The 12,700-nt window shown below is 39.8% G+C and overlaps 1 protein-coding gene across 1 annotated transcript; it reads left to right on the top strand.

Moving 5' to 3' along the window:
* Nucleotides 1-1,183: 1,183 nt before the first annotated feature.
* Rpp40 (ribonuclease P/MRP subunit p40) lies at nucleotides 1,184-10,270 on the top strand. Its single transcript, XM_046453612.2, has 8 exons — nucleotides 1,184-1,358; nucleotides 2,601-2,745; nucleotides 4,027-4,095; nucleotides 4,976-5,071; nucleotides 5,925-6,050; nucleotides 8,249-8,447; nucleotides 8,575-8,709; nucleotides 10,042-10,270. The coding sequence occupies exons 1-8, from the start codon at nucleotides 1,236-1,238 to the stop codon at nucleotides 10,238-10,240; spliced, it is 1,092 nt and encodes a 363-aa protein (XP_046309568.1). The 5' UTR covers nucleotides 1,184-1,235; the 3' UTR covers nucleotides 10,241-10,270.
* The last annotated feature ends 2,430 nt before the right edge of the window (nucleotides 10,271-12,700 follow it).

The raw sequence follows: 12,700 nt of genomic DNA, 5'->3' as shown, positions 1-12,700 counted from the left end.
ACTGGAGGTACGGATTCTTCAATTTAAAAAGCCCAGAATCAAGGGCTGGGGCTGTGGCTCAGTGGTAGAGCGCTCGCCTAGTATGTATGAAGCACTGGGTTCGATCCTCAGCACCACATAAAAATAAAATAAAGATATTGTGCCCACCTAAAACTAAAAAATAAATATTAAAAAAAGCACATAGTCAAAACGAACCCAACTACCACGTATAACTATAATGCTCTAGTAAAAAAGCAGCACACCGAATGTAGTACTTAAAAGTTAATCAGAAAAACTAAATGGAAAAATGACTTTAGAGGTTTATCCCTGTTAGGCCAGGCGTGGTGGCGCACACCCATAATCCCAGCAGCTCGGGAGGCTGAAACAGGAAGATGGCAACTTCCAGGCCAGCCTCAGCAACTTAGCCAGAGCCTGTCTCAAAATAAAAAAACAAAAAAGGGTGGAGATGGCTTAGTGGTTAAGTGACTCTTGAGTTCAATCCCCAGTAACAAAGTAAAAAATAAAAAGAAAAAGATTTTTCCCTGTAATGCCACAAAGCAACACATTTTCGAAAATGGTTCCAAGGGGATATTTAAGAAGGACTTTTAGAAGTGGCTCCAAAGGAGTCCTGTTATAGGGCAGAAAGTGTGTATTATTTTCTTACACGAACTTCCTTGACATTTTGAGAAGGACCAGTGGAAACGTTACGTCCTGTTGGCTTGAGTTATGGCCAAGAGGTCCACAATAGGATAACAAAATCCTGCGGACTAGACTTTGTGAGGACTCGGGAAAGTAGTGTGGGTGCTCCCCTGGCAAGTGGCTTGGAGGATCCCCCAACTGTAAGCGGAATCTCCGACGTCGGGCCTCCCTCCTCCTCCTTCCACGGGCTGGGAAAAGTCACTCCTCAGAGTCTGGGGCTCCTGAGGGAGGATTCAGGGCAGCGCGGAGTGATGGAATGGGTGAAGGGAACGAGGCTTTGGAAAGGTGAGTGCCAGGCTCCTAGGAACCGACTATTTCCATTTGAGAGCAAATTTACAGTTTCGAGTACCTATCCGGAGTTTAAGCGCGCGCTTCTCGCCACCTCAGAAACTGCAGACACCCGCGCTACTCCGGTGGCAGGGACCAGTCACTGCGCGTGCCCCGGGGGGGGCGTGGCGAAGAGGAGGGGCGTGGCAAAGAGAAGGGGCGTGGCAAAGAGAAGGGGCGTGGCGTCCCAAGCTCTTCAGAGACGCCGAGCACCCGGAATCGCAGACAGCATGGCCACGCTGCGCAGACTGCGAGAGGCGCCCCGGCACTTACTGGTCTGCGAGAAATCCAACTTCAGCCACGACAAGTCGCGCCACCGGCACCTCGTGGAGACGCACTATCATAATTACAGGGTGAGTTAGGTTCCTGCGGGCAGTCAGTTTTGGAAAGAGAGGCTCTTTCTCAGCTTTGCAAGGCGGGGCTACCGACGCACTCGCAGGGGCGGGGAGAGGGCGTGTCCTTCGTTGGGCATGCTGGGAGTCGTAGTCTCTTCGCTTCTCGGCCCGGTTGCTTGCAGGGCTACAGGACTTCAACTCCCAGCATGCGTCGGGTGCAGGGCGGTGCGCAGCCCTAGAGGGACGGACTGGGAGGAATGCGCCTCCCCAAAGCGTCGGTGCTGCTCTCCCCAAATCTGCTCCGCCCCACGCGGAGTGTTAAGAGAGCTTGTGAAGAGCCAGGCGGGAAAGAGGGAGGGAGGAGAGAACGAGGGCAGCCTCGAGCTTGTCTCCCTCCCCTAAATCGTAGCTTGATTTTCTCTGGCGCCTGTGTGCCTCGGCGTCCTTGCAGAGCTTCGTGCTCAGTTTTTCTAAACTGCTTGAAGGAGCTGGTTTGATACTCGAAAAACTCCAAATAAACCCTGGAGATACTAAGGGTTTAAATAAGCATCTTACATTTTAAATTAATCGGCCTGATTGATTTCTCGGTGACATTAAGTGACGACCTAATCCCTCGGAAGAGGCTGGCGTTTGAGCTCTGAGGGAGGGATTTTCAAGATGTGAGCGCTTGGGCAACATTTGAAACCGCTCGGTTTTAATATTTCTGCTTTGGTTGAAACGCGCATCACAGACAGTAATCAGGGATATATACCTTAATTCGTCGGTGACGGTTGTATTTCTCTGTCTAGAAAATGGAAACATCCAGGAGCACTTCTGCTTCTGTGTAGCCTCTTAATAATTGAATGACCCTAAATTTCTTAGTCACCCAGAAACAGTTAGTTCCTTTGATTTCAGGATGATACTAGGGCAAACAAATCTAGGGACGTTCAATTATATTTCTTTAAAAATAATGAGAAGAAAAAGATATAGAATACATTGCTCATCTGCAAAAGATAAAAAATGGGAATAAGATCTTTTCATTAAAATGTTTTTGTTCAGTCTCTTTCCTGTACTCTAGGTTTGAGTGCAGAAATACAGAACTTAAATTGTTACATTTTTCTTTGCCTAAGACTGGTAGGTTAACTTAAGAGGCTTGTTTAGTATGTTTAGCTAATAACTTTCAGTGAAACTTGTAGTGAGCAATTTTCATATTTTTTTCTTAAAAAACTTATGTTAATCTTCATGAAAATAAGACCTTGTTTATATTACACATTCCAATAGGTTTCATTTCTCATTCCTGAATGTGGAATGCTATCAAAAGAACTGAAAAACCTGGTCACGGACACTGGACCCTATTACTTTGTGAAGAATTTACCTCTTCATGAATTAATTACACATGAATTTATCCACACTTTTGTAAAGAAAGGTAAGAAAAACCATGTAATGTCTGTGAACAGGGCAAGATGAGGAACTTATGGGGAACAGTACCAGGTTCTCTTGTTTTAAACAGATCCATGGGGATATTTCCTGGGGTCACATGCATGCATCACTCCCCATCCCTCAGCATTCTCATCCTACTGTTTCCTCTGTCCTCTTCGGGTGGTGGTTACTGATTACATTTGTCCCCAGGTCCTGGATGAGAATGTTATAACATAAGGGTGTCTGTCAGTTTACAACAAAGATTCATGGAGAGAAGAGCCTGGTGATCTGTGTTCAGATGCACTGCTGTTGGATGGGTGGCTGCAAAGTACTAACACTTCCAGCTATCCCCATAGCAGCTGTTTCAGAAGGTCCGTCTCCTGATGAAGCCACAGTTGCTGCTCACAGGGCCAGATGCTCCTTGTGGTTCAGTGTTGTCTTTTAGATTTTTGTGTCCCTGAATCTTCTCTGTTTACCCCATTCCCAGCTGTATCTTCTGGAATGGCTGGTTTGTTCTGGTAGTTTCCTGGCACCATTGGTTTGAATTGTGTTTCAGAATGTCTTTTGGGATTTTGCTGACACCTAGTAAGTCACTGCACCTGGCTATGGACTTATCTTGTTGTAGCCCCCACAATTGTCCTCTCCGCTAGAGTGGGCAAAAATTCTCCCTGTGAAGAATTCTAGTTATTTGTACACTCTCATCTGACTCTGCTGGAGCTACTTATGACACTGAACATCTTACCTTTGTTTTGAAGCCTGATACTATTTTATTAATGGTGGAACACTTATTGTAGCAATAAGTATTTTAATATATCTTACCAAATTAAACAATAGTTAACACTTTTAACACTTTTAAATATCTTACCAAATTTAACAACAGCTAGCAATACCTCTGTGAAGCAGGCCTATGGTCCCCTTTTAACAGATGGGGGAAAGGCTTAGTAGCCTTTGAATATTGACCTAAAATTCTAGTCTTGTACTTTGTGACTTTCTGCTGGTAACCCCAAAGATACATCTTTCATTCTGAATCCATTTTCTGCCTAATGATAGTGAACTTGCAAAAATAGGCCCTTAACAGTGGGGGATGGGGCTGTGGGTGAAATAGCTGGAACTTTGGCCTTCTTTATGTTCCAAATTACCTGTGGCACATGTTGGGTTTATGGAGTGAACGGAAGCAGTGGTAGGTACTGATTGTTACTTACCTGAAGGTTTTGTTGTCATGTGAGAATCATCTACCAACATTTTACAGATATAATTTCTTCTTTTGTCTTAATTTCTCCTCTTCTAGGTTCGTGCTATGCACTAACATACAATACAAATATTGATGAAGATAATACTGTTGCCCTGCTTCCAAATGGTAACACTCATTTTCTTCTTTCTTTAATTATAAAAGAAATACATGTAAAACCAATAACCAAAAAAATCAGATCATGTACATCTATACAAGCAAAGTAAAGGTTCTCCCTCCCTCTAAACTCACTCCTTTTCTTGAAGGAACTACTAACATTTTGGTATTTATTCTTCCAGAGATTTTCTATGAATTTATAAACACATATAAGTGTTCTTTCTTTTAAAACATAAATTGTATCATACATTATTTCTCAGTGTTCTCTTTTCCCAAGCTACAGATCATAGACATCTCTCCATATCAGTGCAATATACTTATAACCACATTTTTTTAAAATTGAATTTTCCAAGCTGGGCACAATGGCTCACACCTGTAACTCCAGCAGCTCGGCAGGCTGAAGTAGGAGGATCGCAAGTTCAAAGTCTGCCTCAGCAAAAGTGTGGCACTTAGCAACTCAGTGTCCTAAATAAAATACAAAATAGGGCTGGGAGTGTGACTCAGTGGTCGAGTGCCCCTGAGTTGAGTCCCTGGTACCCACCTCCCAAAAATTGAATTTTCCAAACATTTATTGAATATGCAATAGAATATATTGCATATATTCTAGGTTCCTAAATTTTAACTCACAATTTTTAATGTCTTAAAGATATTAGAAATAATGTATATGCCATGATTTAACTGTTCCTTCTTTAATAGAAATTTAGATTGTTTCTAGTTTCATTATTATAATATCCTTATGTGTATACATGTATAAATAATATCCAGATATTATAAATAAGGTCATTGTGTGCAGTTTATTACATTGATATCTAGCTGCTTAATCGTCTTTCATTCTTAGAGAACGTAAGTCATGTTTTTAGCATCTCTTTCATGGGAACTATTTGATTTATAGGGAAGTTAATTTTATCACTGGATAAAGATACTTATGAAGAAACTGGACTTCAGGGTCATCCATCTCAGTATTCTGGCAGAAAAATTATGAAATTTAGTAAGTATTATGTAATATCCCATCAGTTTGTAACAAGTCAGGAATCTTCCTGAAGCAATTAGATTTAAATGTTTAAATTGCCTCTGATCTCTTTGTTCAGAAAACCATAGCTCCTTCTTGTGTTTAAAATCTCTGATTCAAGGAGTGATGGGTTGAGTTTCACTGAGGATAAGATGAAGCTATTAAGTCTGTTGCATTTCTCTTCAGCTGAGGGCTACATTTTATCAAGATCATAGAATTGGGCAGTCCATTAGACAAGTATGTTATAGGTCAAAAATCCAAAGAAGTCAATCCAAGATAAGAGTTTAAGACTTAATGAAGAGTTTCCTTTAATTTCACCAGATCTTTACAGTTACTAGTAGAAATTTACATTTCTAAAGAGATATAGTTCTTCTGACAGTATCTGGTGTGGACATCAGTAGTTAAAACTGCCACATCCATAAGTGGATTAGAGTTGACCTTTTGAGGACTTCTGCCATTGGTCTTTGACAGAGGAAAAATATGAATTAAAACGTGTTGTGGAGGCTGGGACCGGGGCTCAGAGGTAGAGCACTTGCCTTGCACATGTAAGGCACTGGGTTTGATCCTCAGCACTACATAAAAATAAATAAATAAAATAAAGGTATTGTGTCCATCTACAAATATATATTGCATTGTTATAGTTCTCAATGCTAGAAATGCCCACTGAAGGAATTTTTTTTTTGACTTGGTACAATAAAGGGAGTACCAAAAGAATAAAGTGATTTTTACTATTTATAAAGCTTCCAAAATATTAGACTTTTTAATATTACACTTTCTCCACAGTGCAAGATATGTATATTTGAATGAATATATTTCTGTTTCCATTTTTAAGTTGTTTCCATTGATTTGATGGATTTATCCTTTAACCTGAATTCTAAGAAGTATGAAAGAATATGTTGGTCCTTCAAAGAAAAGAAGCCAATGAAATTCGATTTTCTTTTGGCTTGGCATCATACAGGTATGAAGAATAAGTTAGGTAATATACAGCAATTCTGAAATCTAATTGTTAATATAAGAGGAGTAGTGAAAGATTGAATATTGATTTATTCCTATGATTAAAGAATATTTATACATATATGTATAAACATTAGGGAAATTGCTTTAGCCCTCTGCCATCTCTGAGGACAATAGCTTAAGGTAATCTAGACCTCTTAGCCATCTACCTCAATCTTCTTGGGTTATATGTAGATTCAGAGATCTTGAGAGTGGTTCAGAGCAGCTTTATCTATTTCTCCCCTTCCTTCCCTCCCATTCCCTCAAACAGCCTTGGCTAGAATATTTTAAATTAACACTAATTATAATTATATGTATGATCTGCTCTTTCATTATTGCAGGATAATAGCTCAGGCATACCATTACATGTCAGATTCAGTTTGTTATGACTTTTAATTGATTGGAATACTAAATTTAGTTCAAAATTTGATGTTCATCAAATATGTTAATCTGCTCCCAACTGCCACCCTGCCACATACACTACTGCTTTAAGAAGTATATCTTTGGCCCATTACATAATTACAGTGACTCAAATCATTAAGAATTATAAAAGCATAGTACGCTCATTCAGAGGCTAAGGAAGCACGTCGGTCCCTTTTGGAAATAGGTCCATCTATCTGCTCTTCATGGGAAGTTCCTGGTCACTGGGTTGCCCAAGTTGCTCCCATGACTTCTGGTTCTGTAATTCTTTGGCACTTGTCATATAAAAATGGGCAGAGGGACTTACTGAAGTTTCAGTCACTTGAAATCTTCTATGAGGATTCCCTATACAATAGGTTCTGGATGTGTTCCTAAGACTCTTATTTCAGAACTTCTCAGGAACTGTGAAAAGTCTGAGATTTTACCCTACTGGCAGAACATGAGACTCCTGGGTCAGAGACAAAAAAAAAAAAAAAAACTTGATTCCTCATAGCAATAAGAGTAGCCAGAAAGTGTTAGATTCTCAGAAAGACAAAAGTTAATTAGGAGGGAAGGGGAGAGGGAGATAGGAGGGGGCTTATTAGGGGAATTGGTTCATGCAGTCACAGAGGCTGAGAAGTCCCATGATAGACCGTCTGTAAGCTGAAGACACAAGGATGCCAGTCCAAAAAAAAGAGGCCTCAGGACTAAGCAAGCTGACAGTATCATTCTCAATCCAAAGCCAAAGGCCTGTGAACCTGGGGGGCCTACCAGTTCTGGCGTGTGGAGTTCCCAGGCCAGAGAAGCTGGATGTCCCACTTAAAGGAAAGAGTGAATTTGCCTGTCTTCTGCCTTTTTGTTCTGTCTGGGCCCCTCAGCCAATTGAATGGTGCCCACCCACACTGAGGGTGGATCTTCCCTACTTAGTCCACTGACTCACATGCCATTTTCCTCTGGAAGCACCCTCACAGACACATCTATAAATAATACTTTACCAGTAAGTTGACACCTAAAATTAACTATCACACAGAGAATCAGCATTTGCGCCCTTTCACCGAGTCCTAGTACCCATAGGATGACATAAAGTTGATCCAGTAATGCTTGCGCATGCAGTGGGTTACATTACAGGAGAGGAACCCAGAGCTTAAGGAACTCAAACCTTTTATAATGAGCAGTAAGCCTGCTGATCTCTGCCCAGAGATAAGGGAGCAAGACTTTTTTTTCATTATACTGGATGGTAAGCAAGCCTATCTATCCTTTGCTCTGGAGGGGGTCCCTATTTCTGTATTCGAAGACTGCAAGCTACATAAACATCTCTAAAAAAATACATTGGATTACTGGGTGTTCAACAGCAAGCTTGAATGAGATTCTGTCATCGTTTACTTTCTCTTCTGTTTCCTGTACAGAGATTGTGTAAACATGCTCTCTGTCTGTAGTGTTCACTGTTACTCAGACATAAGGAATGCTTTGGGGTCTATGTCTTAAATTGAAATTTTCTTATTAGAATAAACGATGAGACTAATTTGGATCCAATCTGAAAGTGTACATTTACAGAAAAGTGTGAACGATGGTGAATGTTCACAGAATTGGAGCACAAGGAGCTGAAAGCAACTTGAAATGGTTTTGATTTGAATGCAGCTTTGCACTGCCTCCATTTTTACTTCCATTTGCCTGTTTCCCATAACTCAAAAGAGAGTGGGGTTGTTTCAGGGATTCAGTGAATGTTTTTACATATTCATGTGGCCTTATGTGGTGTGTTTTAAGGTGCAGAAGAATCAGCGATGTTGTCATTCTTTTCTAAATACCAAATTCAGGAGCATCAGCCCAAAGTATCAATGAGCACATTGAGCGATCTCCAGTGCCCAGTGCTACAGAGCGGTGAGCTCAGGGGAGAGCCCGAGTCGTCCTGCAGTGCCCTAGAGCTCTTGGACTGGCTTGGAGGTGTCTTCTGTAATGCAGACCTGTGCGTATCTGAACTCCGTCGGTCTGGTGGGGGTCTGCTTGTTGCATGTTTTTAATAGCAGTTTAATACTTTGGATTTGATTATGTAGTGGCTAAAAATATGTTATCTTTTTTTTTCTTTGTGGCAGAAATAACGAGCCTGATAATTTCATATCAAACTTTTGCTGTCCCCAACCAAGCACAGTGGTGGCCCAAGCTCATTTGTGTACAATCACTGGTTTCATACTTCCAGAGAAGATCTCTGTCCTACTGGAGCAGCTGTGGTAAGAACTCTGTCTTCTCTATCGTGCATGTTGGTGCCGTGGTGTCATGGTGAGAACAGTGCTGGTGTTCCCCAGGCAGGGCCCTGCACACACCTTCCCTCTTTTTTCATTGCTTGGGCTGAAAGTATAGTGACTTCATCATCTTAAATGGCATAATTAAAATGCTCTTAGGGAAATGTTACTACCAAGTGGTTAAATGCTTCTGGAAAACAAACTGCTCATTTTCCTGGTTCTGCCTCCCTGGGCCATTTTTTGGTGCAGTCCAAGTTATATGACTTAAAAACACAGTAACATTCTGTGTGACAAATTATGATCTATTTTAAGTATTGCAATTCTGCAAAATCTCTCATTCAAAAATGGAGTGGAAAAGAGCTGATCATTTCTGAATCCAAATCATATCTGAGATGTGTTCCAGTCTAAAATTCTGTGAATCACTAGGCATTAATAAGATTCTAAGTATTTTATAGAATAGTATAGGTTTTTTTTCATTTGGGATGTACTGTATTAATAAAATGTATACATTGTGTCTGATATGAGGACGCTCACATCCCTAGTGAAATTTGAACATAATCCTCTTTATAATAATAAAGCTTATAATAATATAATATTATATTCAATAATATAATATTGAATATTATAATAATATTCACGCTTATAACCCTTTGTATAATGACATTTCTGAAATCAACATTCTCTAGCATTATGTTCTTCTCAGTCTTTTTAAAAAAAATTTTTTAGTTGTAGATGGACACAATATCTCTATTTTATTTATATATAGACTTTTTTATGTGGTGCTGAGGATCAAACCCAGTGTCCCATGCATGTGAGGCAAAGTGCTCAACCACTGCGCTAAAACCCCAGTCTACTTTTAAAATGTCTAAGATGTAAATCTTCAGGGTTTTCCTTTTTAAATCAAACATCCTTTTTCACACTTACTAGTTTAGGACTTTGATTTTCTTTAATAAGAAGGTTGGGTTTTAAAAATCTGGTGAATTATTCTGTATTGTTTCAGTGAACAGAGATGGAGAACAGCACTCTTGATGGGAGAGAAACTATACACTGTGTGGTGTTTTTTGTTCTTTTAATCTTAAATGATCTTCCAGAATAGGGATTGGAACTGATGGAGTTTTGTTTTATGCACTGTGTATTAGTTGAACTTCATGAAATTCACAATATAGCATCAGGAATTTAATTGCATCTAATTTTTATAAATTAAAGCAAAAGTCTAAGCTTCCTTAGAAATTAGAAATACTACTTATGCTGAGTCAATTGTTTTTAAATGTGGACATTCCTGAATCTCCCTGTTTGCTAAGAGTTCTCTTTCTTTTTCAGTCACTACTTTGATGAACCAAAGTTAGCTCCATGGGTTACATTATCGGTCCAAGGCTTTGCAGACAGCCCGGTTTCATGGAAAGAAAATGAACATGGTTTTTGGAAAGGAGGAGAACATTTATACAACTTCGTGATTTTTAATAATCAGGACTATTGGCTTCAGATGGCTGTTGGGGCAAATGATAATTGTCCACCATAAAAAATCCAAAATCATGTTTGTTTATATTTATGCTTGTTTTCAGATTTCTTCATTTTGTGTGTGTGTGTGTGTGTGTGTGTTGTTTTTTGTGGTACTGGGATTGGATCCAGGGTGCTCTATCATTGAACTACATCTCCAGCCCTTTTTATTTTTTATTTTGAATCAGCATCTCACTAAGACTGGTTTTGAACTTGAAATCTCCTTCCTCAGCCTCTTGAGTAGCTGGGATTACAGAAGTGCATACACAAACACAGCTTCATATTTCTTAATTGAAAAAGAATGTGTGACCACTCAGGTCTGTATAATGACAACATTTCTCAAATCAACATTCTCTAGCACTCTGTTCTGGAATGGGGTCCATCTGTGACAACAGCTGGGCTGGTCATCCAGTCCGTCAGTCGAAGTTGATTTCTCCCATCAATAAGCACAGGTTTGTGGCTTACTGTCTAGAAGAGCAGGCTGGAATGGTAGGAAGCAGGGGAGTTGGACAGTTGGGCAAGGTGTATCTGTTACTCATTACAACTTTTTCACATAACAAAAAGAAATCCTGTATCATCCTTACAAGGGTTATTCCTTATCATCAGAGCTATTCACATATGAACCTCATGAAATTCTCTCACCAGCCCTCTGAGAAGACTGAGGCAGAGTGTAAGTAAGCTACCAAGGTAGTGCTGGTGGTAGACCTGAGATCTGATCTCGGGTCAGCCTGGCTCCTTGTGTGTGTTCTCACGCTCTCTGGAGCAGGAGGAGATCTGTGGATGTAGAAAGTAGTAGAGGACAAATTGAAAGGATTTTATTTCCAGCAACATCGCTGATAGGGACCAGCTGAAAACAGCAAAAACTCCCAAAATACATAAGAAGAACCATTTTTTTAAAGTCGATGAGTTTGTAAGAGTTCTCAAAAGCAGATTTTTCTCTCCCAGTGCTGGGGTTTGAACCCAGGGCCTTGCTAGGCAAGCTGCCTTATCTCTGAGCCACGTCCCAAGCCCTAGGTTGTTTTGTTTTGTTTTTTGATTTGTTTTTAATGGAAGCAGGAACCCAAAGTAATTAAGAGCATTGATGCTACTTTTCCCCCTTAATATATTTGCCAAATGTCAAAATAAACATTTCTTTTTACAACCTGGTGGGGGAGGAGGCAACAGAGCAGCAGACAAAGCCCGGAGCCTGCCCAGGGAGAAGAACCATGAGGAGAATTTAAAGCTGAGACCTCAAAGCACAGACGCACTGTGAAGGCAAACGATGAACAAACCTGCCTGCTTCTCTCACCCCTGCCGCCCCCGGGACAGCATGCAAGATATCTCCTGAGGGAAAGCCTCTCTCTTAGAGAATATATTTAAAGTAATAATGGTTTAGTGCCTTGCAGACAACGCAGGAGCAAACCAGACTGCCCTTAGAGTTTCAAGGAATATACACATATATAGTCAAAAGTCACCAACACATAAAATAGGTAAGAGCCAGCAGAAAAAAATGAACAGGAGCAGAGCCACAAAGACTTGGAGTTAACCAAACACAATGTAAAATGTGTTTTATACTTAAATGAGGATTAAAGAGCACGATTTTAAAAATAACCAAGAAGACTGGGAAAAGTGCCAAGTAGAAGTCCTGGAATGAAAAATATCAAAATTGAAATTGAAAGTTCAAATGATTAGTTCAACAGCGGACTAGACACCAGTGCAAAGAGAATAACACAAGAAATAAAGACATTCTCAGACTTGTAAAAGCTCAAAGGCTATTACCTGGGGGCCCACAAGATAAGAAAAATTAAAGGATGTCCTTCAGTCAGAGGGAAAATGCCCGCACAAAAGAACGAAGAGCACTGGAAATAGAACAACATGGATAATTATATGATTTACTGTTTTTTAAATCTCTTTAAAAATAGTTATTTAAACAAAAATAATAAAGTTGCATGAGATTTATATGTAAAAATGAAGTCGATGACCACAAAGGCTTTGGAAGACTAGTAGAGGAGATGCATACAGTTGTTGGATTCTTAGACAGTACAAGTGCTTTATTGTCATTTAAATGTAGAGTGTTGTGCCAGGTGCGACTCAGGAGGCTGAGGCAGGAGGATGGTGAGTTCAAAGCCAGCCTCAGTAACTTAGTGAGGCCCTAAGCAACTTAGTGAGACCCCGTCTCAAAAAAAGTCAGCACCACATAAAAATAAATAAGTAAAATAAAGGTATTGTGCTCATCTACAACTAAAGAAATATTTTTTTTAAAAGGCAGGGTTTTAAAATAGATTGGGTTGAAAAAAAAAGACTCAACTATATGCTGCCTATGAGAAATGTTATTTTGATATAAAAATACAAATAGATTAAAAGGTTAGGAAAAAGATATACTAACACTTTTAAGTGAAAGCTGGAGTGGCTATATTTATTTCAAAATAGGTTTCAGAACAAAGAATGTTACCATAACTGACAGCAGTGAACTAAAGAACGAGACAGTTTTGGCACCTGATAA

This window comes from Marmota monax, unplaced genomic scaffold, assembly GCF_021218885.2.
Source record: "Marmota monax isolate L192 unplaced genomic scaffold, Marmota_monax_Labrador192_F-V1.1 WCK01_AAM20220418_F8-fsc00029, whole genome shotgun sequence".
Classification (NCBI taxonomy): Eukaryota; Metazoa; Chordata; class Mammalia; order Rodentia; family Sciuridae; genus Marmota; species Marmota monax.
The sequence above is the reverse complement of the archived record's forward strand: the minus strand, read 5'-3'. Positions and strand labels throughout refer to the sequence as shown.

Excerpts from the sequence above, each read along its gene's own strand:
- Rpp40 (XM_046453612.2), top strand. The coding sequence starts at position 1,236 with ATGGCCACGCTGCGCAGACTGCGAGAGGCGCCCCGGCACTTACTGGTC. Across the intron at positions 5,072-5,924 it reads CAGAAAAATTATGAAATTTA|TTGTTTCCATTGATTTGATG; the intron begins GTAAGTATTATG and ends TCCATTTTTAAG. Across the intron at positions 6,051-8,248 it reads TTTGGCTTGGCATCATACAG|GTGCAGAAGAATCAGCGATG; the intron begins GTATGAAGAATA and ends GTGTGTTTTAAG.